Source organism: Neovison vison, chromosome 2 (genome assembly GCF_020171115.1).
Source record: "Neovison vison isolate M4711 chromosome 2, ASM_NN_V1, whole genome shotgun sequence".
Classification (NCBI taxonomy): Eukaryota; Metazoa; Chordata; class Mammalia; order Carnivora; family Mustelidae; genus Neogale; species Neogale vison.
In genome coordinates this window covers 201,707,853-201,734,218 of record NC_058092.1, presented here as the reverse complement: position 1 = coordinate 201,734,218, position 26,366 = coordinate 201,707,853, and the positions used below count along the sequence as shown (strand labels likewise).

The 26,366-nt window shown below is 45.1% G+C and overlaps 2 protein-coding genes and 1 long non-coding RNA gene across 5 annotated transcripts in view; 2 read left to right on the top strand and 1 right to left on the bottom strand.

Moving 5' to 3' along the window:
• Positions 1-6,940, top strand: part of RASSF4 (Ras association domain family member 4) — a 30,952-nt gene extending 24,012 nt beyond the window's left edge. For all 3 annotated transcript variants that reach the window (XM_044240036.1, XM_044240037.1, XM_044240035.1), the window contains exons 7-11: positions 2,044-2,145; positions 2,437-2,488; positions 3,025-3,146; positions 4,008-4,105; positions 5,436-6,940. In XM_044240036.1, the coding sequence (XP_044095971.1) occupies positions 2,044-2,145; positions 2,437-2,488; positions 3,025-3,146; positions 4,008-4,105; positions 5,436-5,496 (435 nt within the window). In that variant the 3' untranslated portion in view covers positions 5,497-6,940. The remainder of the gene's footprint in view (positions 1-2,043; positions 2,146-2,436; positions 2,489-3,024; positions 3,147-4,007; positions 4,106-5,435) is intronic.
• A 2,176-nt stretch (positions 6,941-9,116) lies between these two features.
• On the bottom strand, positions 9,117-10,336 carry LOC122900890. Its single transcript, XR_006383318.1, has 2 exons — positions 10,203-10,336; positions 9,117-9,442 (listed from the first exon to the last, which is right to left on the bottom strand). It is a non-coding gene; the product is annotated as an uncharacterized LOC122900890 (long non-coding RNA).
• A 232-nt stretch (positions 10,337-10,568) lies between these two features.
• On the top strand, positions 10,569-14,920 carry ZNF22 (zinc finger protein 22). The gene is made up of 2 exons (XM_044240038.1): positions 10,569-10,643; positions 12,877-14,920. Exon 2 carries the CDS (start codon positions 12,962-12,964, stop codon positions 13,637-13,639), a length of 678 nt encoding a protein of 225 aa, XP_044095973.1. The 5' UTR covers positions 10,569-10,643; positions 12,877-12,961; the 3' UTR covers positions 13,640-14,920.
• The last annotated feature ends 11,446 nt before the right edge of the window (positions 14,921-26,366 follow it).

Genomic DNA, 26,366 nt, shown 5'->3' with positions numbered 1-26,366 from the left:
AATGAACAGAAATGAACAATGAGGGCTTTTGTCACATTCTTTCATGTCCGTGGGAGCCATGATAGCAAGAAGGGCTCCTCAGCCAGCTCGACACTCAACACGCTAGCCTGTACTCCAGTCTGTGTGCCTCTTTCTCCTAGTAACAGATTTACTTACAGAAGGTGGGTTCATTCTTCCAGGCAAACTAGTATCTTAGGTGTGTTGGACAGCTGGTTCCCATCTCTGGGCTGGGTAACGGGCTCCTTCTCTCTCTTCCTTGCAATCCATTCGGAATCAGTGTCCTGGGAAATCAGGTAACACTGTGTACTTGAATCACAGGCAACAACTAAAAAATAATTACCTAGAATTAACTTCCTGAGGTTGTTATTTTGGATTTTATTTCTTAGAATTGCACACTGTTACCTCACTCAATCATTTTCCAAAAGTATTCTGATTCATAGTAGTGTTGGCATGATTTCCAGACTCAGTAAAACTTGGTACCTGTCCCATTGCTTTGTCCTGGGCTGTTAGATTCTAATGTGTTCTATTGGAGAGAAACCATTGTGCTTAGAGATGGCAAAGTAGCGGGGACCTTTGTTTCTACTTGGAGATGGTCAGTATCATCTTAAGAAAAGGCTCCAGGCAGAAGAAACACTAATAATGTCTTGTTGACAAGACCTTTCTTCTTGAAATAGCTTGACTCCTCTATTCCATACTTCTTAGGGACTGAAAGCCTAGTCTGGCTTTCTATGTAACACAGAGTCACCCTGCATGTCAGCTATGGAGGAAGCAGGTCTGGGTTTGAGTCTGACTCTGGTACTTGTGGACAATGAACCAGTCATTCTTATCCCTGAGCCCTAGCTACATCCCAGCGAAAGCAGAGCTAGGACCATAGAGGAGGAATGTATAAATTTGAATTTGGTTTTGGAAAGTGAGGAAGAGCTCACCTTGGGGAAGTGAGATTCACAGGGAGGCCCCACTGCCACAGGGGTAAATCATGGGGTTTCCATTGGCTCTGCCCTTTCTAAATGGAGGACCATGACTAAGCGATTTGACCTCTCCAAGACTCTGTGTCCCTTCTTAAAAGGAGTAATGACAGGTACTTTAAAAAACTGTTGTAAGGATTAAATCAAAGGTTTTAGGTGAAATGCTTGGCAGGTCTATAACTTTACTCTTGCTCCCTGAGGACTTATTAAGCCTCAGACGGTGCTCTGGTTGCCTGTATATATGGCGTCTCACATGGAAAGGCAAGGTACCTGCAGGACTATAATGGGACCCCCAAACCTTGAAGAGCTTGTGTGGCTGGACCACAAGGCACGAGGGAGAGAATCGTCGTATCACGTGTGTGAACAGTGAGAGGAGGAAGCAAGGGTATTGTTTAGGCTATGGGACGCCTTCAGATACTTCTAACTAGAACTATGCCACAAGATAGTGCTTCTCAAATCACTCTGTACGGAGAGTATCACTGGGTTTCCTCAAAATGCAGATTCTGGCTCAGGAGTCTGGGACTGGGAGCCAAGACTGTGCTAATGCAGCTGGTCCAGAACATATTTGGAGTTGCAAGGTTTTTAAAAAGTTGTTCCTTGGGGTAGCAGCATGGGGAATGGGTGGAAAGTGCTGAGATTGAAAGGGGAGAGGTGGGATGCTGATGCAGTGTGAACTGAGAACCTCTACTGCTGGGAGAATGGGGAGGAGTGGATAGATTCCAGAACTTTCGGTCTTAGAATCAACAGACACTTGGCAATATGAGCCAAAGAAAGAGTGAGAAGGAGACTGGGAAGTACTTCCATGGGACTGGCTGCTAAGGTCAAAGAGCTGGCCCTCATAGCTTTGGAGGCATCCCTCTTACAGGCCTTTGTAAGACAAGAGTTGCTACGGCTTCCCCAAGTGCATCAGACGTGGGCACAGCTGTGTGTGGATCTGTCCTGGACAGGCACAGGTGCTTCCAGAGGCTGGGCTCACCTGTGGCCTCAGACCATTTGGCAGACAGTGTGCCCAGACCCTCTGTGATATCAGCTCTGTGTCCCTCTGGCCCTGCCCTGAATAACCCTCCTCCCTCTGCAGACCTCAGTGTTTACTCCTGCCTATGGGTCGGTGACCAACGTGAGGGTCAACAGCACCATGACAACCGTGCATGTGCTCACCTTGCTGCTGAACAAGTTCCGAGTAAGTCTGGCCATGAGCAGGCAGCCTTGCCCTGGGAGGCTGGTGACTTGCTGTCTTGTTGGGGGAACTAGCAAAGGCTGGGGAAGCTTCCTGTGGTTCCTGGGTAGAAGGTCTAGCAATATTTCCTCTGCTGACACGGCATCTCTGGGATCTTAAGCAGAGAGAGAGGGGAGGATCCTTGGGGACTTGTGCATGTGGCACTGGGGGTCTGGTTCCTGCCAGGGATCCCTTCCTGTCTTGTCTCCTAAAGACCTGACTTCCTGGTCTGACTTCCTGTTCTTGCCTACACAGGTGGAAAATGGTCCCAGTGAGTTTGCACTCTACATTGTTCATGAGTCTGGGGGTAAGTGTCTGCCTGTGCTTCCATATCATAAACACCAAAGTCTCTGTCCATGTGGCAAGCTCACTGACCATGCTCCTTTTTTCACGGCCACTGTCAATGCTCCGCCAGACCCAAACCCAGGCACACTTTCTGCCCCTTACAGAATCCTGCCAAAAACACAAGGGAAGCCACTGTCTTTGATCTCATTCAGTTGGTAGGGGTTGGGGGACACATCAGGGACTGTGAGCTGGAACTGAAACCCCTCGCCCCCTGCGAACGGTTGCAGGACGCACATGTCCCTCTGTGCAGGGTTCTGCTCCATGGTAACTGAGCCTCCCTATGTCCACGCTCTCCTCTCTTCTACTCCCGGGGCTCCTGTTCTGACCTGTCTTTGCTGTATGCCACAATCACACAACATTCAGGGCAACCTTCTCTTCAAGGTCTGGAAAAAGTTCCCAGCCCCTTGGACCACCATTTTTCTACCACATTCCCACCCCAGAACAAAGAGGGGGCAATCCTAATGCCCCAGGAATTTTATAAATGACCTTCTTTTTCAGAGAGAACAAAATTAAAAGACTGTGAGTATCCGCTGATTTCCAGAATCCTGCATGGGCCATGTGAGAAGATCGCCAGGATATTCCTGATGGAAGCCGACCTGGGCGAGGAAGTTCCCCACGATGTGAGTCGGGGCTGAGGTTCAGGGAGACCTGTTCCTCAGGGAGGGGCCGCATGACAGCATGGGGGTCTCCCAAGGGCTCTGAAGATGCGCTTGGCCAGAGCCCTCTGCAGTGACATCTCACCCAGCTGTCCCAAAGGGCCCCGAGCCCAGCACAGTGATGGCTCCAGCCTTCCCTCCTCCTGTCAGTGCCCACCAACTCCATCTGCTGGCTTAGGGGGAAAAGGAAGTTGAGTCCTCAAAAACCAATGCCTGAGCTTTTCCTCTCAGGCAGACAGAAACTTTTCCTTTGTTAGAGTGTATTTAGTTGTCCTTACACTAAAGACTCTCACAGCGGCTCCTTATTCGGGGCCTACATGTACCCAGGGCCTGTGGAAGGGAGACAGGTGCCTAAGGCCCACGTCCTAAGCCTGCATCCTGGTCTAGGAAAGAGCATGCTGCTGAGCTCCCTTGCACAGAAAAGGCCTACAGGGTTTGGGCCAAGGTGAAGGTCAGTGACCCTGTATCCCTTGGACCACTCACAGACTAGCACAGCTTTGTTCCACGGTAAGAAATGGGGGCATTCCCAGTGCTCTGCTCCCCCGCTCTGGAGATCCTCCAGTGTGGTTCTACTCTCTGTTGAATACTTTTCCCAATATCCAGCTTCATCTTTCCTCCCAGGGATAATAGGCTGTGCAGTGAGCATGGGCCTCTCTGTTCTCCGTCCTAGTACAGAATGAGTGCTGGGGGTGAGTGGGGAGACGGGTAGCCCCTTCCCGGGCTAGAAGACAGAGCTAAATCAGCAGCTGTGGAGACCCTGAGGAAAAGAAAACACATTTTTGGCTTCTAATTTAAAGCACATTAAAATGTTCTTGGATTTTCTAGGTCGCTCAGTACATTAAATTTGAAATGCCGGTGCTGGACAGTTTTGTTGAAAAATTAAAAGAAGAGGAGGAAAGAGAAATAATCAAACTGACCATGAAGTAAGCAGCACATAAAGAGCCAGTCGTGGGTCAAGTGTGCAGGGCAGAGCCCCCAGGCTGGGGCCGGGCGAGCTCTCTCCTCCAGGGCATGGCGCTGGCCCGAATCAGGGAGGCCTGCCCACCCTGGCTGCCCGGCACCGCCCGCTGGCCCCCTGCTCTATAGTGAGGGCAAGCTGGGGTGATAGCCTGCGGAAAGGACAGGAGGCAGGCCAAACCACCCCTCTGGCTTCAGCACCTCGCCAGCTCTGGAGGGGCGCCGCTGTTGAAACAGCTCGGGAGAATCAGGCAGGAGCAGGGGTGGGCGCTGGACCGGGGTCATGAGCTCTACAGGAGACACAGCCCTGGAGGAGTGACCGAGGAGAAGGCCTGCTCGGGGCACATTCCGCCAGGTCTGGGCCTTTCCCGCTAGTGAGAATTCTGAGCCTGCCAAAGAGTGGTGACTGCTGGAACCCTCTGTACCAGCTGGTGTTTTCAGGTGCAGGGGACCTGTTCAATGGAAAGGTGAGCAGGTGTCACCTGCGGGCTCCTGGGGAAGCTACGTCAAGGCCTGGCTGCGTGAGGCTAGCCAAGTTGCATCTGCCAATGATTGGTCTGTTCCTCTGTAGAGTGAAAGATGGGATGGGGGTGGGGGAACATGTGGGCCACTCAGCCGGGGCCAGGTTTGGGGTCCTCCTTAGGAAAGGAAGGAGGCAGTCTGCTCATGGTGAGAGGACATGTAGTTGGGGGACTGGTTTGGATTCCGGTGTCTGGCTGAATGAGTTTTGGAATGCCTCAGCCCTTCCCCCAACCCCCTACCCCAGCTTTCCATCTTTGTAGTGAGGCCCCTTTCAGGAGGACAGCAGAGACACCCGGTCAGAGGGGACAGTCCACCATGCAGTCTGCTGTTCAGTCTGGGAGCTAGAAGGGGACGTGGGGGTCACCTGGCTAGTGTAGTCAGAGCACAGAGAAGAAACTGAGGCCTGAGGTGCAGAAGGTTGCAGCGCAGGTCACTGACGAGACTGGGCCTGAATGCAGGCTTCCTGATCCCCACTCTGCCACCCTGTCCCCTCCAGCACGCTCTGTCCTATAGTGGAGAATCTCTGGAATAGAAACAGCACATTCTGCATTTGAAGCTTGCCAGCGTCTGCAGCCCCGTGTGCCTGCTCCTCTAAGCCGCTGGTTTGGCAGGGTGTGGCCTGGCTCTTCTTCCCTGGCCTCAGCGGAGGAGAGATGGTGGCCGCTGAGCAGCCTCAGATCTACTGGCCCAACTATCTGTGCGCTCCCTTGCTCTGTCCCCCTCTCCTTGTCTCCTCCTGTGTTGGTGAGTCCTCTTGGCTGTGTCTCCCTCCAGGTTCCAAGCCCTGCGTCTGACGATGCTGCAGCGCCTGGAGCAGCTGGTGGAGGCCAAGTAGCCAGCTAGCAGCGGCCTCTTCTGAAGCCCCCCACAGCCAGTGCACCTGCATGCGGGTGGCCAGGCCCTGACTGAGGAATTTCAGCCCCCGCACTTCTACGCATCTTTCTGCCTGAGTGCCGTGCGTCCCATGTCCCTGGCTCTTGGCTCCAAGCTGAGCACTCACAGGGCCCAGAGCCAGGCCTGAGGAGCCACGACTTTGCTCGGTGCAGTCTATGTCTGAGGCTTGCCTGGGCAGTATGCAGCCCTGAAGCTGGGGAACTGGCCACATGATGTGGCTGGATGGCATGGCCAGTCCTGTTCCTGCCACCCCTCTCTTGCTCAGGAGAGTGGTGTGTGATCGAGCCTGTGGGGTGTGTGCTCTATCTGCTTTCCCAGTGCCTAGGCCCAGAGTTTCTGCCTGGCCACAAGCCCCTGACCTCTTCATCCACGTGAACCATGAGATCCCTGTCTGCCTTCACCTCATGCTGCTGCTCAAGGCTCTACTGAAAAAAACAAGGGTTGCCAGCAGATAGGGGATGTGTCCTGCTTCTGACCTTCACTACCCTGTGGCAATCCTGGCCTCCAAGACTTTGATGCCACCCTCTGAGCATGGCACAGCCTAGCACGCTGGCAGCAGAGCTCAGACCCTGGACAAGACCATGAGCATCCCGTCCTCTCTCTGAAGTACTGGCTTCTAACTTCTTGTTGGGACCAGAAGAATTCTTATAAGGAGCTTGCTGCAGGAAACAAGATGCTTTGATCCCATAAAGGAGGTGGCCCCATGGCACTGGAAGGATGCCAGCCCTTGTGCAGCAGAGTCCAGGGCTCAGGCAGTGGCTCAGGAAGGCAATGCTCAGTCCCCATCACCGCTGTCCCGTGGATGCCTGCGTGCCTCCTGCCTTTTCTGGGCTTATTCCTTCAGTCTCTACACTTCCCATCAAAGGGGCACAATGAGAAGAAATGTCTATTTGAGGAGAAAGGGCTTTGAATTCCCTGGGGCCACAACAATTTGGATTTGTCAGCTGATGGAGAATTTCTGGAATGAACGGAAGGCCTTTGCAAAACTAACCATGCAACAGTGTACATTGGTCATGTGAAGTGTTTGTCCAAAACAGAGCAAGTTAAAGACCAAATTCTTTTCTCACTGGGGCCTGTGGATAGTGGATTTAAAGGAAAAAACTATAAAGTCTTCCAAATAAAAGAGACTCCAAATAAAAGAGACTCTGCTCCATGCACTGGCTCCTTCCTGGCATCCGGAAAGAGCCGAGCCTGGGAGCAGCTGTGCTGTGTGGACTCACAGTTCCAGGTGAGCTTCCTGCCAAGACATCCCTGGCCTAGCTCCATCATCATGGAGACATGCAGAGGTGCCCTAGGGAGACGCCCTGCTGTATCTGTCATCTCTGCTCTCCCTTCCTTTCCTAGTTTCCTAGGTGCTCAATAAAGGTGCACTGTATTGAACTGAAGGAATTCGGACCAAGCCTTCTTTCTGAGCTATGTGTCTACCTTGACTCCCAGATCTAACCTCTGAAACTTTGATCCTACAGTATGTGTGGCCAAATTTGGCAAAAGATCTAAAGCTGAGCCACAGCCTGGTGCTCTGGACCCCAACGTGACTCATTCATTTCAGTGCATAGCCCAAGGACTAGTGTGGGGCCTGAGGACAAAGGCAGCCAAAGGGCACAGAGGAAGAATGGGGGTCTGTGGGCAGCCTGGAGGGTGAGCAATCGAATCACCCTGATTCACAGAATCTCAGCATCAGGAGGACCATAGGAATCTTCCAGGCAGGGGCTCCGATGGGACGGCAGCAATACCTCAGGGAGGGTAGAAAACAAATCAAACAGGCTTCTCCAGGCTGTTCTACTCCCCAACCCATAGTTACAAGCTCAGGTCTAGTTCAACTGCCAATCCACTATTCAGGAGTAATTGTGCCAGGCTCAGTTCAGGAGGGACAAAGACGGAGCCACGGTTCATCTCAGTAAGAGGTGTTTGGTGTTATCCAGGAGGGTCAGGGGACCAACAGACGATGGAGCTGGTGTAGGTCCCCGGAAGGAGGCCTGGAGGCTGAGCCCGGGTTGGGATAGGTGGCTTTCCAGCCTGAGAAACACCGCCGGCTTAGGAGCAGGACAGGGCCCTGCACATGGGAAGACATCAGAGGCCCTCTAAAAGCACTTGCTGGTTTTGTTTTATAGTTTTTCTCATTTTAAGATTTTTTTTTTTTTGGCAATCTTTACAATATTATTTAAGGCCTGCCTAGATAAGCACCACTTTTGAACTAGACATTATCAAAACATAGCTAAGAAAAATCACTAGCAAGTTGCACAGGAAAGGGAAAAATGCACACTTCTACAGTCATCCGAGGGGTTAGTTAGCCAATCTTTTTACCAACAGTGTGTTTTTCAAGGCAATTTGTAAGTCTGCTAACTCAGCTCACTGTGCCACCACCACTTCAGACTTTCTCTGCTAGCTCTGTGGCTTCCTGCTGGTTTATGTGGGAACTCTCTTTTCTTCTCTCCATAGAGCTTATGGTATTTCTCATGTGCTCCCTCACTAACTAGTATCTCAGACAACAAAAGTATCCAAAACCAAAGTATAGATTCCTATGAGTGAATGTCCTCTCCTAGAACAGGACTGTCTTCCCAGGTCAGGTCTCAGGAACCAGAGAAAATAATAAACACAGGATGAAATCAACAGGATTGCAAAAGAAGGACTGGACTCAGGGAAAACAGGGTGGTTTGTCCAGAACAAATCATCAGAAGGAACCAAAAAAACCAGCTTGTTTTTCTCATGTGATAACCATATGCCACCTGCAGGAATGTTTACCAGAAAATGGATTAAAGGCCTTCCCACTGTCACAATGTGTTCACCCAGGATACATCTGGTCCTTTAGTCCCAGGGAAACAAAGCACAAGGCTTATCAACCTTCTGACCAGGTGATTTGCCGAGGAGGCAGCAAAGCACAATGTGTGCCACCGTGGGCAGGAGGCAGGCACCTTGCAGCTGTGGAGAAGGAGCGGGATATCCTTCCCAGGTGCCCAGGTGGGCAGCAGCCTCCCTGCCTCAGTCCCTCAATGATGATCAAGCAGGAAGTGCACTCAGAGCCAAGCCGTTCTAAGTATAAAAACAGCACGTTTACACTTTGGCCCCACAAGCTGAAATTGCCTGGAAGAAAGCCAGCTGTTGACCTGCTCCTGGACTCACAGCATGCAGGGTGGGGCTCTGCTCCCTCCTGGCCATGCTTTTAATAGAGATGTTTTCTGCAAACCCAGGAATGGGAATCCCCAAAGTTTCCTTTCCCAGGGAAACCAAAGGAAACAGAAAGCAAAGTCTCGGCTTGGTGGACAGAGCCATTGTCGGGGTCCCTTTGTGGGAGATGGACCAGGGCGGTTACTGCACTTGTGACCAGCCTCTCTTGTGGTCTTGCCAAATGCAGCAGTGCTCCCTGCTAAAACGGAGCTTTTCCACGTCATGTGTGTACACCCTTCTTCTTAGAACGAGCTCTTCAAATACAACTAGGCTCAAGGGCACACTGGTCCCTGTGGGGTGGTTTCTCAGAGAAGCCTCAGCTTGGTGGAGGTTATAGCAGTGAAGCTGCTGAAAGCTGTTCAGTTCAGGATATATTTGAAGACAGAGACACCAGAATTCAGAGTTGGATTGGGTTTGGATTTGGGGTGAAAAAAGACACAAAGACAGATTTTTGGCCTGAGCAACTAGAAAGAAGGAGTTGCCATCAATTGCTGGGATGAAGACTGTTGAAGGAACAGGTTGGGTGAATGTCAGCAATTCCTCTGTGGTGCAGGTTAGGTTCAGGATGTCCGGCACACATGCTAATGGCAGCTGAGTAAACAATTGGATATATACAGGTCTGGAGTTTAACACTGTTTGCATCCCAGGGTCAGACTAGAGTTGCCAAGTCTGGAGTCTTCAGGTAAACAGATGGTATTGGAAGCCATCAGACTGGAGCAGCTCTACAGGGGAATGAGGGCAAAGAGAAAGGAGGAGAGGTTAGTGACCTAGCCCCTGCTAGGCTGGTGGAGGAGGAGGAGCTTTCAAGAGAGGAGAACCAGGAGAGATCATTATTAAAGAGAAATGAGGGGTTATGCCGAAAATCAGGAGACTCTGGTGCCAACAAGAGCCCTCCCAATCCTTGCTCTTCCACTTAACACGCTGTAGAAACTTGAGCAAACTTCTCTAAGACTCGGTTTCGTTATCTATAAGTATGATCATTCCCATCCTCCAGAGGCTTTTTTTGTTGTTAATTAAAGGTGGTAAGCCCAAAATGGAGTCACTTGCCCCAGCCCCTCACCCTCTCTGCCCATGGGAAACCAAGACTTAGTTACAGTTTCAACCTATCCCAGGAATGTGGTCTTGTAACATTTGAAATTTCCTTAGGGGCACTATTCAGTTCATCCTTATGACAAAAACTGCCTTTCCTTCCCTCCCCACCAAAGTATAACAACTTTTTTTTTCCTTTCGCTAATAACTCTTTGTTCCACCCTCCTTCCTATAAAAACTTTTCATTTTGTACAACTCCTTGGAACATCTCTACTTCCTAGATGGGATGCTACCCATTCACGAATTGCTTAGGAAAGCCAACTGAGATCTTAAAATTTACCTGAAACTAATATAACACTGTAAGTTAACTATACTGGAATTTAAAAAAAAAAAAAATCTTGATATTTACTTGGTTAAAAAACAACAGCAACAAAAACAACAACAACAAACCACCTTTTTAAAGCACGGGGGACCGTATCAGTAACAGTTTCGGCTCTCCAGCGTGACACTTAATAATTAGTAAATGCTCAAAACTTATGGGCCGAATGAGGTCTAGGGGTTGGTCAGGCCGGTGCCGCCTTTCAAAAGCCCCCACTGACCGGCCTGCAGTCAGCCGGCTCCAGAGGCCACGGCGCGCACACAAAGGGACCCGGCCACAGGTCTCGCGCTCCTCAGGTCCTGGGGAGGACTTCGGCGCGGCGGGAAAAGGAAACAAACAGGAGGAAGCAAAGGGTTTCTTCTTTCCGGTGGGCCCAGCACCATAGAGGGTCGCCCCCGCCACGTTCCTAGAGCGGCCGCGCTGCGCAGACTGACGGCAAGGCCCGCACTTCCGGCGGCGCGAGGGGCGCCCAGCGAGCGAGCGAGCCAGGGTGGCGGCGGGCGGCCCGCTGCGCGGTGAGTGGGCTGGGGGCGCGCGGCCCGGTGCTCGGAGGTGGCTCGGGCACCGCTTGGCAGCCGCCGGGCGGCGCAGACCCGGGTCCGCTAGGAAGGCTCGTTGCCGGGCGGGGGCGAGGGCGGAGGGAGCTGGGCGGGCCCGGCCTGCGAGGAGCGGCCGGCGGAGGCCTGCGGAGGGCGGAGGCCTGCGGAGGGCGGAGGCCTGCACGGGAGCGCCCGTGGGGCGGGCCGCAGTCCCCACGACGGCCGTCGCCCGGCGCTTTTCAGGACTAAATCCTTGGATCGGATGCTGAGGTAGCACAGGGCTGTTAGGAGCGAGCCGCAGATACGGACTCCTTTACACCTCTGACACCCCGACGATGTCGCAGCTTTGTTGTCCTCCCGGTTTTATGTAGGAGAAAGCAGGTCCATTCCGGGTACGCGCGTTCGCACGACTGCAGCTCCATCGCTCAGGTTTCCCGTAACATCCGCACCTGCGGAGGAATTATGCCGAGCACCGGTCTCGGCGCTGGACGTCAGTTCGGCCACCAAGAGGACAGGCTCTAAGATCAGGCTGCTAGGGGTTGGGGACCTGGCTGAAGTCGGCCTGCCTTTTCTTAGCTGTGAAATGGAAAGCATCGCATAAAGCTGCTATGAGAGTTAAAGGTTATAGAACAGTGTCTGCGTACCACTAAGGCTACCTCTCAATATGATTTCCTCACTGTAGTGTTCTAGGTGGATTGCATAGTCTCATAGTCTCATAGACTTCTATAGCATGAAAAAGTTAAATTTTTTCCATGTGCGCTTCCCATGATAGCTGTGTTTTAAACATCAACACTATGTACCTAACAAATGTCTCCTTGAAACAGATATTCTGTAAATAGGTAAATACTCTGTAATAGATACTCTGCAAATATTGACCAAAGTTAATGAGTGGTGCTCCTTCGGTGATAGGTATTGTATGCAGTTTACTCTTTCTGATACTTAACTGTAATTACAACAGAGATAATTATTAAATATCCAAATAAAGTCCTTAGTACTACCAGGCCTGGAGTCTGAATTACATAAAAAGATGAAGGAAAGGCAAGAACAATGATGTCATTTGTATTTTCAGTTATTTGCTTTATAAACTTTTATGCAAAGACTCTGGGTAATTATTCCCATTTTAAAGTCTTTCCTGACACAAGATGTGAAAAACAGTTTCAGTCATTTTATTACTTTTTCAACCTAGTTTATCCCACTTTGTCACCTGTTTATGTTTATGGCCATTATTTTAAATAACCTTATAAATAAATAAATAAATGAAATTATTTTATTTGAATTTTTGCAGCATTTGAATATTTTAAAACTTCTATTTTTGCATGCAAACTTATTTTCTTCCCCTCATTTTCTTGTGTTCTACTCACCACCCTTTGTTTCTACTCAGTTTCATTCTATTTTCCAGCAAAAATTCTTCTGAATTTTTTCTTCTCCAGAAACAATTTACTTATTTCAAATTTTCAAAGAATTGTCCTCTTTCTTGGGCCACTACAATCTAAGGGGGAAAAAAAAACCAATAAGACATCTTTTCATTTACATTTTTCTCATCCAGTATTACTGAATTGACTCATGAAAACTTGCCATTCCTTATAGGGGTGTTCCTGCTTTCAGAACAATGCTACAAAGTTAGAGCCAAGTCATATTCATGCTGTGACAGTAGAATGGTGAAACCAGAAAGGATAAACAAAATTAATTTAATAAAGTAGTATAATTTTTCATCTCTTTCTAATTTGGATGCCTTGAGTAGTCACCAGTAAGTAAGTAAGTAGAATTTTAACATGGAAGTAAATATTAAAATTTAATAATATTCTAATCCCCAAATTTTGATTGTCTTTCAGAGTTAATTCTTCTTAGGATATTATGGTGTCTCCACCTTTTAATTCTTCAGTTATATACTCATTTAATAATGCCTAATAAAAATTTATTATTTCCCATTTATCACTTCTATCCTGTCCCAACAGACAAAAACCGCATAGGTAAATTTGGTCAAAATTTGGGGATATTTATTAAATTGAAACCCTGGGAATTATTAGAATTATTTTGCAAGTATTTCCCCCCGCCCCAGAATTGTTTTTATTTTCATATGCATCAGATACATTTTTAATTTACACAGGGATGCAGTTTCCGCGGGTTGAAGATTGAATAATTGGGTTCAGGTTGAATAACAACAATAAAGATTGATCTACTTTGGCTTTTATTTTTTTCTTTCACACAGAAAATTGAGCTACGTAGCTCTAGGAAGTGAAACTTCAGCTCAGAAGAAGAGAGCAGACTCTTAAGAATATATTTGGCTCATCACCATGCGGTTAGGAAAACCAAAGGGAAGTATTTCTCGGAGCTCGAGCCAAGGAAAAGCCTATGAAAACTCACGCAAAACAGGCCGGCAGCGGCAAAGATGGGGAATGACTGTTCGATTTGACTCAAGCTTGAGTAGACTGAGAAGAAGCCTGGATGAGAAACCTTATAAATGTACTGAATGTGAAAAGAGTTTCAGTCAGAGCTCAACTCTTTTTCAACATCAAAAGATTCACACTGGAAAGAAATCCCATAAATGTGCCGATTGTGGTAAAAGTTTCTTTCAGAGCTCTAACCTCATTCAGCATCGGCGGATCCATACCGGGGAAAAACCCTATAAATGTGATGAGTGTGGAGAAAGGTTTAAACAGAGCTCAAATCTCATTCAGCACCAGAGAATTCATACTGGAGAAAAACCCTATCAGTGTGATGAGTGTGGCCGATGTTTCAGCCAGAGTTCCCACCTTATTCAGCATCAGAGAACCCACACAGGGGAGAAGCCCTACCAGTGCAGTGAATGTGGCAAATGCTTCAGCCAGAGCTCTCATCTTAGGCAGCACATGAAGGTGCACAAAGAAGAGAAACCTCGTAAAACCCGGGGCAAAAATATTAGATCAAAAACTCACTTAGTGTCATCCTGGAAAGCTGGTACAGGTAGGAAGTCAGTGGCTGGTCTCCGCTAAGGAAAGGGTGCTGCTTCAGCCTTTAAAAATTAAATAAATAAAAGCTCTCTCTTTTAGAACTGGAGATATTTTGTAATAGAGCTCTTAAATACTATATCCTTTCCTAGCATGGAGACATTGTAATGACATTGGGCTGAAAGAAACTATGAGTCCAACTGTTCTCATCTTTTTTTTTTTTTTTTTTTTTTTTAAAATGTAACTTGGAGTACAAAAAACTGAAACTATGTTTTAAGAGAATATAAGATCCTTGACCTCATGTGATATTGCTTCCTGCATCATTTTGACAAAACAGCCATGTTTTGATGACACATGTAAAAGTATAGGTATTCTGATGACTCCTCAGCTTTAGGACTTTCTGTGGAAGGAGTAGTTAAAAGGGAGAAGAAGTTAATTCCATTAGGTCGGAAGTTCTGCAACTGATGAGGAGATTTTATGTTTGTAAAGTTTTGTAGTATATTAACCACTGGTTTGTAAGTATGACTCAAGACTCTACATACTAACGTGTATTCATGTTCACAGGTTTTTAATCAACAAAGCCCATCCCTCTGTTGGCTTTTTGTTTTTGTTTCATTTCGTTTCCCCTTCTGTTAATGGACAGTTATTAATTAAGGAATTGAATGTCCCTCTTTTCCACTAAATTCTTAGAGATATTCTAGAAGCCAAAGTGAGAATTGAATTAGACTGTAAGTCTACTCTTAGAAGCACGGTTCTTTGAAGTGATATTAGACTGTCTCTTGTTTTCCAGAAGTTGGGGTGGACTTATGTTGATCCATCCCCATGCCTTTGTCTTTTGACATTCTCTTATGCTCTGACAAACTGAGCTATCCTTTTAGGTCTACATGAATAAATAATTAAACCATATACCAACATACCTCAACTTCTTAGTTAGAAATCTACAATTTACACACTTCCCTGCTTTCCCCCTTTGAGAGTTTTAGGTAACACTGGTTATCTTAAACAAATGTTTAAGCCGGTAGCGAAAGTCATTTAATTCAAGTGTTGGTGCATTTGTAGCTCCATGTGTAGATTTTGAAATGTAAGCTAACTTTCTCTGAGTTAATATGAATTATTTATGGAGTCTAGCATACATGTTTCTTTACTTTCATCAGAACAGTGCCAAGTGTCAGACTTTCTTATCAGCCTTCAGCTCAGGTTTTAATTTCTATTGAATGCTAACATTCTTCTGATTTTTTTTTTGTATCTTTTATAATCATACCAGTTCTGCTGTATTAATGACAGTTATCCATAAAAATAAAACAAAATGGAATATTTTGCATACTACTATCCTCTGTTTATTCTGCTCCTGGGAAATGGTTTTAATGATTTAGACAACCCCTAAAATCATAGCTTTTGGAAGAACCATTTGATTTGCCTATTTTTTTATTTCCTCAAGCTTGAACTTTGCCTCCCTTTTGGCCTTGCATTTGAGTGCAAGTCATAGAAGATAGTCTCGCTGACAACAGCTGCATCCAAAAGAATATCCACAAAGTGTTTTGTGAGTATGAGGTGATTGCAGTTATCTTTTACGAAAGACTTGATCTTTGACCACTTACCAAGTGTCCTATTAATCACAAGCGAGTCACTTTGTAGCAGGGGCATGGCTGTAGGGCCATTTGGAGGATCTGTCATCAGTTTTATAGAAGTTTTGTGTCTGGAGTAACTTCTGATTGGGACCAACACCACTTGAAGAATTTGCCAATTTTGGCAGCATCCTGCAACAGAAAGACCTCCGTATATTGTTAGATTTCATAATTTTATACTTTTAACCCAGAATGACTTCTGTATTCTATAAAGTAAAGCAAATACTCCAGATTTTTATGTATTCCCAGTTTGTGGTATGCATTTCTTCAGAGGCTTAAAACTAGAAGCCAGTAGGTAACATGGTAGCCTTCTGTGGTAACTAATGCACTGCAGCAGCCTTCATCTCCTTTAATGAGCATATTAACAAGGGAAATGCCACAACTGTTTTAAGTCAAAGAATTAAAAGATGTGTTCTGCTACTGGAAATTGAGTTACAGGAGAATGTGAATCTGAGAGGCACTGCCTCTGAGTACAGTCTCCATTGAAAATATGCTGCCCCTCAGTATTCTGCTAAATTTCCAGCATCGCTCAGGTTTACTAAACTGAATCCTTTTATTCCACTGACAGGCTTCTTAGGCAATCTCTGGATGATTTACTTGGGAAGGAAAAAGAGCTCCAAGGTTTCTGGTTTGTATTTTTTTTTTTTAAACATATTGCTGCAATCTCATTCATCCTACACTAATGAGTGAGGGGCGTTGTTAAATATCTTTGCCTGCCATATTCATTCAGTCATTTTGTAAGTATGTAGAGATAAAACTGATCAAGGCGGCCTTAGTTTAAGGAACTTGGTTAAATGAGTAGTCAAGTAGAGGAATGAGAGCAAGCACTTTGGACCTCTGCCCATTGGTTCTCAATTTCAGGGTGCCTCAGCATCACCCTGAGGGCTTCTGAACACATTTCTGGGCCCGGTCCGAGAATTGCTGATTCATCATGTTTGGTCTATAGCCAGATAATTTACCTTTCTAACAGGTTCCTAGGTGATGCTGATATGCTGGTCCACTTGAGAACTGCTGCTATAACCCTTCACTAGAGGTGTAATGTGCTTGCATAAAATTGTCTACGTCAGATACAGGGTACTTGTTCCTTGGTAAGGGTGGGCAGGATTTAATGAGGAAGACAGCCCTGGGGTCAGCCTACTTAGGTTTACATCTTAATTACCTCACAAATGGGCAATTTGAATAATTGCTCTTGGGTAAATTGGAGAAGATACAGGTAGTTGAGTTGTAGAGGAAATTAAATGAACTAATGCAGGTAGAGAGCTTAGTGTGGAGCCTGGGGCATTGTTTAGAATTCTGATTAGCTTATTAGGTTGCCAGAGACAGAGAAGCTATTATATGGAATCAAAAATTGTCAGTGACAAAAGTATTATTCCCATCTTGGTCCTTGTAGATACAAGTATTACAATGTATTTCAAGTATTACAAATGACAGTGAAAGGGATGATTAGTTTTGCCTTTAAATAATAAGGGACATTGACTCTTCCCATTACTTTTTTGCTTATATAGCTGCACATGTCCTCATTATTAGTTCTCTAATTCTTAGATCACAAAAGGGATGACATTTATTAGGTTAAGGAATGGAAACCCAAAGGCTGTGGAGGCCAGGCAGCTAAGCCAGAGAAACGCGCGCTGTGAACTGCAGGGCATGTGCTCCTTTGAAAGATAACCCGACTCCATTTCAGCCACTTGTTGCCATGCAGAGATTCAGGCCCAGGCATACAGCTCCTAATTTTACAAGAGACACTAAAATTCCAGATTTTAAGTCACAACCTTTCCAGCTTGCCACACGTGGACTAGAGTTTTAAGGAAACTCTGAAAACCTGTGTGTGTGATGGGGTAAGGGAGCAAGGAGGGGAGAGGCAGAGCTACATGATGGAGTGGAAGCTTCAAAGCACAGAAGAATGCTCAGGGAACAGCAAGTAGCTGCTTTATTGACAATCCAGTTTCATCCAAGAAATGGGGGCTGGAATGGGCCTCTGGGAGAGACTTAGCTTAGGAGTAAAACAGTTTGTTAAGATAAGTTGCATAAAGGTTTTTAGGGCATGGGCTGGAAGACAATCATCCCATGAAACAGAACAACCATGTTGCTAGAAGAAAAACTCCCCCAGAAGAGACCACTTGGCTAATTGGACCTACAGAGCTTCACTTCCTGCCTTGGGCCTGAAGTCTCATCTTGCATTCCGTGCTCCACACGGAGTGACCGCATCTCCAGACTGCTTTGTAACTCTGTTTATCCTGTTTTGACCATTACCTACTCTGAGAGGCCTCTAAGAAGTCAGCCTTGAATCTTCCCTAGATGCTCTTCCTTTAAACTGAATTGTAACGATCCATGTTTCAATCTCTCATTCTTCCTCTCTCCTACTAGACTGTGAGCTCCTGGCTTATAGTAGTCATTCAAGTCAAAGTTTTAATGAAGAATGGCCAAGAGGGAAGTACAGAAAGAAGGTTAAAGAAAGACGTAAGGAGTTAGCTCTGGGGAGTTTCTAGCCTGGCTGTCAACTACCGTATCTACCTAGCTGGAGAGTCCCACCGAGAACTTTTCTTCCCCCATCTGACATCTTATCCCTCTTCTTCAATCTTTCTGTTCTCTTGGAGGTCATTACTCATTGCATAATTTATTCTTTAGCCATGCACAGGGAACACACTTAGACTTGTCAAGTGAATAAATGAATGAAAGAACAAATGTATAAAATGGCATCGACCTTTAAAGAATCAGAGAATCTCATGGTCTGACAGGACCTGGAAGTCCACTTGCCTCACCTGCTCTTAAATTGGATGATTATTTTTTAATGACCCAATTATCTTATGCTTTTTGAATTATAAAATACACATACACAGAGTCTATATCATTTTAAACAACTGTCATTTCCAACTTTTAAATGAGCCAATACTGTGTTTTTCACCTGAAAGCCAGATCTAGAGCATTTTAAGGACTTTGTGACTTTAAAACACACACACACACACACACACACACACACACGTTTTCTTAGTATTGGTTTTGCAGCCCAGCTTTACCACACCCTCCAAAATTGGAAAGTCTGGAAAGTTTTTGGAAGAGATTTTAAGTTGCTAATTTGGAGAGAATGTTTTTTAGATGATTTGAGACGTAGAGATGTGGGGCAAGGAGACCACTTGCTATCACTGAGAGTTAAGAGGACTCAGAATGGTCCATGTGGGAAGAAATTGAAGTGGGGTTCTGGAATGGCAAATGCTGAAGAGGAGAGAAGTAATATATTGTGATGACATAATGGACAGGCCTGGAGGTACAAGCAAGAGAGAAACTCAGTAGTGGTTTCCAGCCTAGGTAACTAGGAGGCCTGAGGGAGAAGTTGATGATTTTGTTTTAAGAAATGCTGATCTTGAGGGGCACCTGCGTGGCTCAGTGGGTTAAGCCTCTGCCTTCGGCCCAGGTCATGATCTCAGGGTCCTGGGATCGAGCCCCACATCAGGCTCTCCGCTCAGCGGGGAGCCTGCTTCCCTCTCTCTGCCTGCTGCTCTGCCTACTTGTGATCTCTCTCCCTCTGTCAAATAAATAAATAAAATATTAAAAAAAAAAAAGAACTGCTGATCTTGAGATGTTTGTGGTAGTATCTGAGTGAATAAGTGTAACAGGAAATTGAATATCTATTTATAAGCCAGGAAGATATTTAAGAAGGAAATTAATAATTGCACTATCCTGTGCCAACATCAGATATTGTATTAGTGTGCTTGGGCTACCATAATGAGATACCAGACTGGGTATATTAAACAGAAGATATTTTCTCACTATTTTGGAGGCTAGAACTCCATGATCAAGGTCCTGGCAGGGTTGTTTTCTGTTTTTCTCTTACTTGCTTCCAGGCAGCCATCTTCTCACTGTGTTTTGCATGACCTCTCCCTTATGCGTGCACAGAGAGAGAGAGAGAGAAAAGGATGCTCCCTATATCTCTTCCTCTTATAAAGATAGTAGTCTTACTGGATTAGGGTGTCATCCTTATGACTTCATAACTTTAATTCCCTCCTTAAAAGCCCTGTCTACTAATACATTCACATTGGGGGTTAGGGCTTCAACATAATGAATTTTGGGGGGACACAGTTCAGTTCACAACAGATATTATTCCCATTGTCTGGATAAAGAAACAGACTAAGAGAGTTCAAGTAACTTACTCAAGGTCAAACAGGTCAAAAAGATCCATGGCCTTTTGGTTGTCTCTTTTAAAAATCTTGTTACCCCATCCAAGATCATGTGAGATGAATGCATCTTTATGGCTATCAAAAATAAAAGTAACAGTCCTAACCCCCTTGACCTCAAAGAGAGAGGAAACTTGCCAGAATAGAATGACTGAGTATTGATTCTACTACATGCAGCCTCTATCTCTTCTGGCTTTATGCCTGGGTCTATCTTAGTTGTGTAGACACCCATAAATTTGGATTTATTTGCCCCTTGAGAACCAAAGGAATCTAAACCTAGGTTCTATTTTACATGAGACTTCAGTGTTCAACACTACTGTTCCAAGGACAATCTTAACAAGTCTTGACCTATGGTTTTTCCTGAAGACTTGATACAAATGAATGGTGGCCTGGGGAGAGGCATAGGGCTGTCCTCTATCTGCTCAGAGCATTGTGAGATCATCTGTAGCAAAGTATTTCAGTGGGACCTAAGGTCTAATCAATCAGGTCTGGCCTCACTCTTGGCTGTAGACAAAGCATTCACTCTGGAAATGAGCAAAAAACAAAATGTTATTGCTGCCCTCTATTGGCTGGGTCTCCTCACAGGCCAACAGGAGACCAGCCAGCAGAGGGACAGGATTACAAATACCAGTCCTCTTTCCTCCCTTGTTTTCTCTGATGTTGAAAGCTGTATAGTTTAATAATGCAGGTTAAAGGCTGTATGCCATGTAAAGTGTTCCAGACCAAAGGGGACAAGGGTGAGTATTATTTACAAGCTCTCAGATATGGAAACAACCCAAGTGTTCAGGGATGGGCTTATTTTTCATGATGTCCTCATGGCTTTTTGTTTGAGCTATAGAAGGACCAGATGTCATTTGCAGGGTTCTGCTTGTCTCCCTTTGTACAGGACCCAGAAACATGTTTAGTAAGTGCTCTTGAGTAGATTGTCACCACGGATGCAAATCAGCAGATTAAATCCCTAGGTTCAGAAGTATCTCCACCCAATGAAGGCACCACATGGGGAAAGGAAATAGAAAGTGCTCAGTCACCAAAGTTTTCATTGTTCTAGGACACTGGGATTCTTGTAGTTTATAGAACCGTCACTGCATGGCAGCAAAGGAGATATAATGGAAACCAGACTGTAGTTGATCCACATTCAACTTGTATTTTCCCTTTAAAATACCATACTCAAAATGTTGACAACTTGGGGCCAGTCTCTACAGCCAGCTGGGATTCAGTAAAATGTCTTTGGGAATGCAAGCATAATTTAAAAAATTAAGTACATTGCATCCAAATTACCTGAATGGCATTCCATTTCTATAGTAACTTAAATATTAAGTAACTTCTAAGGCACAGAGAGGTAAGGAAATCCCTTTCTTATTCTGGTAGAAGAGGAAAAGAGTTCATCTGAAGTGTTGGCTGAGCAAATCACAGCTGCTTCCTCTGCTCCTATCTGCCTCCGCTCTCCTTGGAAGATCTGCATGTGCTTGTTTTCCCCCTTTCCTTACCTGCCATTCTCCCCTCAGTCATCATGCTTTCATCTGCCCCTCTACTCAGAAACACTCGTTTCAAGGATTCTCCATGAAAACTTGTGCAGCACAGGCCACTGAAAGGAAGGTTCAAAGGCAAGACCCCATGGGGGAATGGAATGCAGTTGTAGAGACTGACCAGAGCCTGAGAGCTGGGAGAGCAGTTTGCTTTCCTGAGGTTGAACTTCTGCACTTGTGCATGCATTATGATTATAATTAAAATATAAACGTAAAGCCAATTACATTCCTGTAGCAGGACATCGACTAGAAGAGTGGGGAAACAGGAGAGGAAGTCCCAGAGCAATGCCTAGGTGCTTTGTCACCTCCACCTGGTGAGCGAGAAGTCCTAAGTAGCAGTGTATGTCATAAACTCCCCATCTCATCTGGTACTGACTCTTCTAAATCCTTTTCCTGGTGCTGTTCTCTCTCCCACTTCCCAAAGTCCAGATGATATCATAGAGCCCATGTATGGGAACATCTTTGTGTTCGTGGTTGGGTGCACCTAGGGTGAGGTGGAGGGGAAGAAGGGTGTTGAATGTGAGAGGTAGTGTGTATAACAGAAATATCTCTGAGTTAGAGTGACTAGTTGTGAGTTCCAGATCCAGCTCTGCTGTGGAATATCCAAGTGTGCTTAGGCAATTCATTTCTCTCCTGTTTACTTAGATAGAAAATACATATTTGTATATTCTTATATATATGTGTGTGTGTGTGTACACACAAAAACATGTTATATGTTTTTTACTAACATATAATTAGGGGAAAAATTCCTTATATTAATATTCTGATACTTACTGAAATAAAACATTTGTTTTCATCCTATTACACTCATCTGTTTTGACATAACAATTACTATTTTATCACATCATATCAACTGTTTTAAATATTTTATTAACTCAGAGCCTTTCACTGGCTTAACTTGTTCTAATTCATTGTAATTATTATTCTGATTTTTTTCATCCTCCCTACTGGGAGCCCCTCCCCCTGACATTGTGAAAGCGTCCTGACCTTATGTTATCAGTGAGTCCAGACCCACTGTGATTTTTTTTTTTTTTTCTGAACCATGAAATCAGTTTTCTCTGAAGGATCTTGGTTCCTCTTACTGAGAAATAATACCGTAGATAAAATCTGGTTACTGTGGAGCACATGAATCACAAAGATGGAAGACATGCCCTTTTTTTTTTTTTTAAGATTTTATTTATTTATTTGACAGAGATCACAAATAGGCAGAGAGGCAGGCAGAGGGAAAGAGGAGGAAGCAGGTTCCCCGCCAAGCAGAGAGCCCCATGCGGGGCTCCATCCCAAGACCCTGAGATCATGACCTGAGCTAAAGGCCAAGTCTTAACCCACTGAGCCTCCCAGGCACCCAAGACATACCTTTTAAGGCTGTGTGTCCCTTTGGCCAAAAAAATTAGGTGGCCACAGCCTGCTCAACATCTATTAGGAGGTTTTATCTGCCTCTGTGTCTTTCTACTACATAGACATCAAACTGCTGCTGGCCTCCAATGTAACTCTGAAAGTGCAGTCAGTGCTCCGCTTTTTATCTGTTAGTCAGCCAACACTGATGGGCACTAGGGGGAGAGTTCACTGGGCCATAGCACCTGCTTAGAAGCTTTCTGCACAGTAGAAAAGTCAACCATGAGATGAGGTGCTGCATAGGATGGGGTTGTGTGCAGAGACCTGTGCTGGCTCCAGCAGGCACTGTGGGGGAGATGGGGGGACCACCTGGTTTGGGGGGCCAGGAAGGACTTGCCAGTAGAGTGGATTTACGAGGAATGGAGGAGAAGCACCTTTCCATATGGAAACGTGTGAAGGCAGAGGAGTAAAGGAACACAGAATATTCAGGGGGTTGTGCACAGCCCAGCTTGGCTGCTGCTGAGAGTGTATGCTGGGGAGTAGAGGAGATGAGGATAGGGAGGTAGGGAGGGCATATGGAGAGGCTTGAATGCCTAGCTAAGAAATGTGGCCTGATGTCTAGAATACAGTACCATCAGAGGGGTGTAAGTAGGGAGAAGGCAGAACTAACTTTGCATTTTGATGGACTTTTTCTGGCAGCCGCATAGAAGAATATCTCAAGGATGTAGCCTGATGTATGTTTCAGGTTCTTTTCAATTTCCTCTCCTTATCTACTTTCTGATGCTGAACCTGTGTTATTCCAAATGATACCACTTGACAATCCTAAATTCTTTTACTCCCTTTCTGAGATTGAAGGGAAACTGATCTGTTTATGTCTTTCCTTTCTGGAGCTAAACTTTTAACCCTTTAAAGCCCCATAGCTAAAGCAAAGTTTATGTATTGAAGTGCTCTCTTACCTTCTAGCAATATTATCATGATAATTAACATCTCACCTGGTTCCTGAAATGATTTATGGTAGTTTTCAAAAATCTGCAGCATCAACATCATCAAGGGGACAGTTGTGCTACATAACATGCTCTAGTATCTTCCAGCAACATCCCACTGACATTTTCATGTACACACCACTAAGAATAAAAACCCACAGTCTCACTAGAACCTGAGAATGACAGACAAGCTCTTGGCTAGCAAATAAGGCTAGATTAAGGAAACTGCAGCACAGGCTTCCTTTCATAGAAAGCTCAGGCTTTGATTGATGGAACAGAAACTACCTAAAAGGGCAGGAAGACACTGATCCTGTATGAGTTTCCCAGGGCTGCTGTAACAAAGTACCATAGACTAGGTGACTTTCAACCACGGAACTAGATTCATTCACATTTCTGGAGGCTAGCCATCTGAAATTAAGAGGTAGACAGGGCCATGCTCTTGCTCAGAGGGCTCTAGGGGACAATCTGCTCCATGCCTTCCTCTTAGCTTCCAGTGTTGCTAGCCATCCTTGGTGCTCCTTACTATCACCCCAAACTCTATCTCTACCTTCACATGGCCCTCTCCCTTTTCTATTTGCATCTGTGTCTCTTCTCTTCTTGTAAGGATACCAGTCATAATGGGTGAAGGTGCCACTTTGCTTCAGCATGACCCCATTGTAACTAATTATATATCCACAGTGACCCTATTTCCAAATAAGGTCACATTCTCAGGTTTCAAGAAGAACATGAGTTTTGGAAAGACACTAAAAAAGCACAGGTTCTATCTCTCAACCTGCTCCTTGACTCAAGATCAGTGAGAAAAATGAGGTGCCACAAATTTAGTAGCTTAAAACAACACAGTTCTGTTGGTCAGCAGCCTTATTAGGCTTGACTGAGTTTTTTGTTTAGGGTCTCACAAAACCAAAATCAAAGTGTCATCCAGTCTGTTTTACTACCTGGAGGCTCTGGACAATAATCTGCTTCCAAGCCATTTAGGTTGTTGGCACGTAATACAGAATAATGGAAAGGAAATACTTTTCTGGAATTAGAAAGGAAAAATAAACTTACTCTGGGGGCGCCTGGGTGGCTCAGTGGGTTAAAGCCTCTGCCTTCGGCTCGGGTCATGATCCCAGGGTCCTGGGATCGAGACCCGCATCGGGCTCTCTGCTCCGCGGGGAGCCTGCTTCCTCCCCTCTCTCTCTCTGCCTGCCTCTCTGCCTACTTGTGATTTCTCTCTGTCAAATAAATAAAAATAAATAAATGAATTAATTAATTAATTAAAAAATAAACTTACTCTGGCTTCAGATACCACCAAAAACAGAGCTTAAGCAAGAACATGTTTAAAGGGTATTTACTGGAGGAAATCTCAGAAAGTGGAAGGCAGGCCCTTGGGACAGTTGCTATAGAATGACTGAATGTATCTCCCCAAAATTCATATGCTGAAGCCTAATCCCCGGTGCGATGTCTCTACTACGGGAGATTCAACAAAGGCTCCCAGAGTCTCCAATGGCTAAAAGTGGTCCCTGGGAACTCACCCCAGAGTCTCCAATTTCCCTGGAAGTACCCACTGGGATACCTACCTCCATGAGATAACAAAGCCATCAGAGACAAGCAGATAATGCCAGACCCCAGGATCCCTGCAGACATGACCAGGGTTCATCCTCTGCCTACAAGATCCAGAGGCTTCTTTTCACACTTATCCCAAACTTTCTGGGAGTAATTAACACTCAAGAGAAATATCAAAAGACTAGTGAGCCAGAGTTCCAGGAGATAGCTCTCCAGGGTGTCTCCATCCTGGGCTGAGGGAGCACAGGCTTCTGTCCTTGACTGTTGAATTTATTTCTGCTATTCCTTGCTGTTACATCCTTCTGTTCTTTCCTTGCTGCTCTTGTTGGGTGCTGTGCTATCAGAAACACCAAGTACAGAGGATGATGTATGAGGAGTTAGAATGGACAGGTGGTGTCCTCTTTGTGAAGTCCCACACTATTTCCACATTGCCACATATTTTAATACTAATAACTAAGTGTAAGATACACTTCTTAAAAATTATCTTTAATCCCCACAATGGCCTCAAAAAGAACACATCATCAACAACTTCCTAGCATGGATGCTGAGTCTGGGACACAGCTCTTTGCACATAAATTCTTATGTATTGGGACTTGAAGTTCTATAGGATGGATCTCCCAAGTGTGATTGCTGGATCAAAGGGTATGCATGTTCTAAATGTCTTTAGGCCCTGCCAAGTTCTATTCCATGGAGGTTGTAACAATTTGCACAACCACAGCAGAGGAATGGGGCCTTTTCCCAGTGCCCTTAGCTTGCACTCACTGTTGTAATTCTTTTAAGTGTTGGCCAGTATGATAGATAAAATGTTATTTCACTATTAACTCTTATTTTACTTTTCATTTTCTTGATTATTAGCATATTTGATGTACATTTCCTCTTCTGAGAATTGTCCTTTAGAAGGTTTGTTAATTTGTCTATTGAGTTGTCTTTCTCTTATGAGTGATTAATATATTAAGAATACTAACCTGGGGCACCTGAGTGGCTCAGTCAGTTAAGCATCTGACTCTTGATTTTGGCTCAGGTCATACTCTCAGGGTCATGGGATTGAGTCCAGCATCAGGCTCCACAGCAGGCATGGAACCTGCTTGGGATTCTCTCTCCCTCTCCTTTTCCCACTGCCCCTCTCTTCCACTCACACACCCTCTCTCTCCTTTAAAAAAAAAAAAGCATACTAACCTTTATCTGTCAGGTATGATGTAAATGTTTTCTTTCAATCTATCATTTTGTACCTGACTTTATGATATAAATATTTTCTTTCAATCTATCATTTTGTACCTGATTTATGTATATTTATATATAATATGAAATATATTTTGCTATATAGAATCTTAATAATTTTTTAAGTAGTTGAATATGAAGCTTTTAGTTTCATTCTTTTCTAATAATTGACTTTATGGCTTCAGTTAATAATTAACTGTATGGCACAGTCTTATGATGGGATATTATGCAGCTGTTTATTAAAGGAAATCACAGTTGTCTCACATCTAAACAACTTTACTTCAAAATTCTTGCATGGGCAAAGGAGAAACCACATGTGGTATTGACCTTCTTCACTTTTAAGATAGAACCCATCAATGAATAATATCACA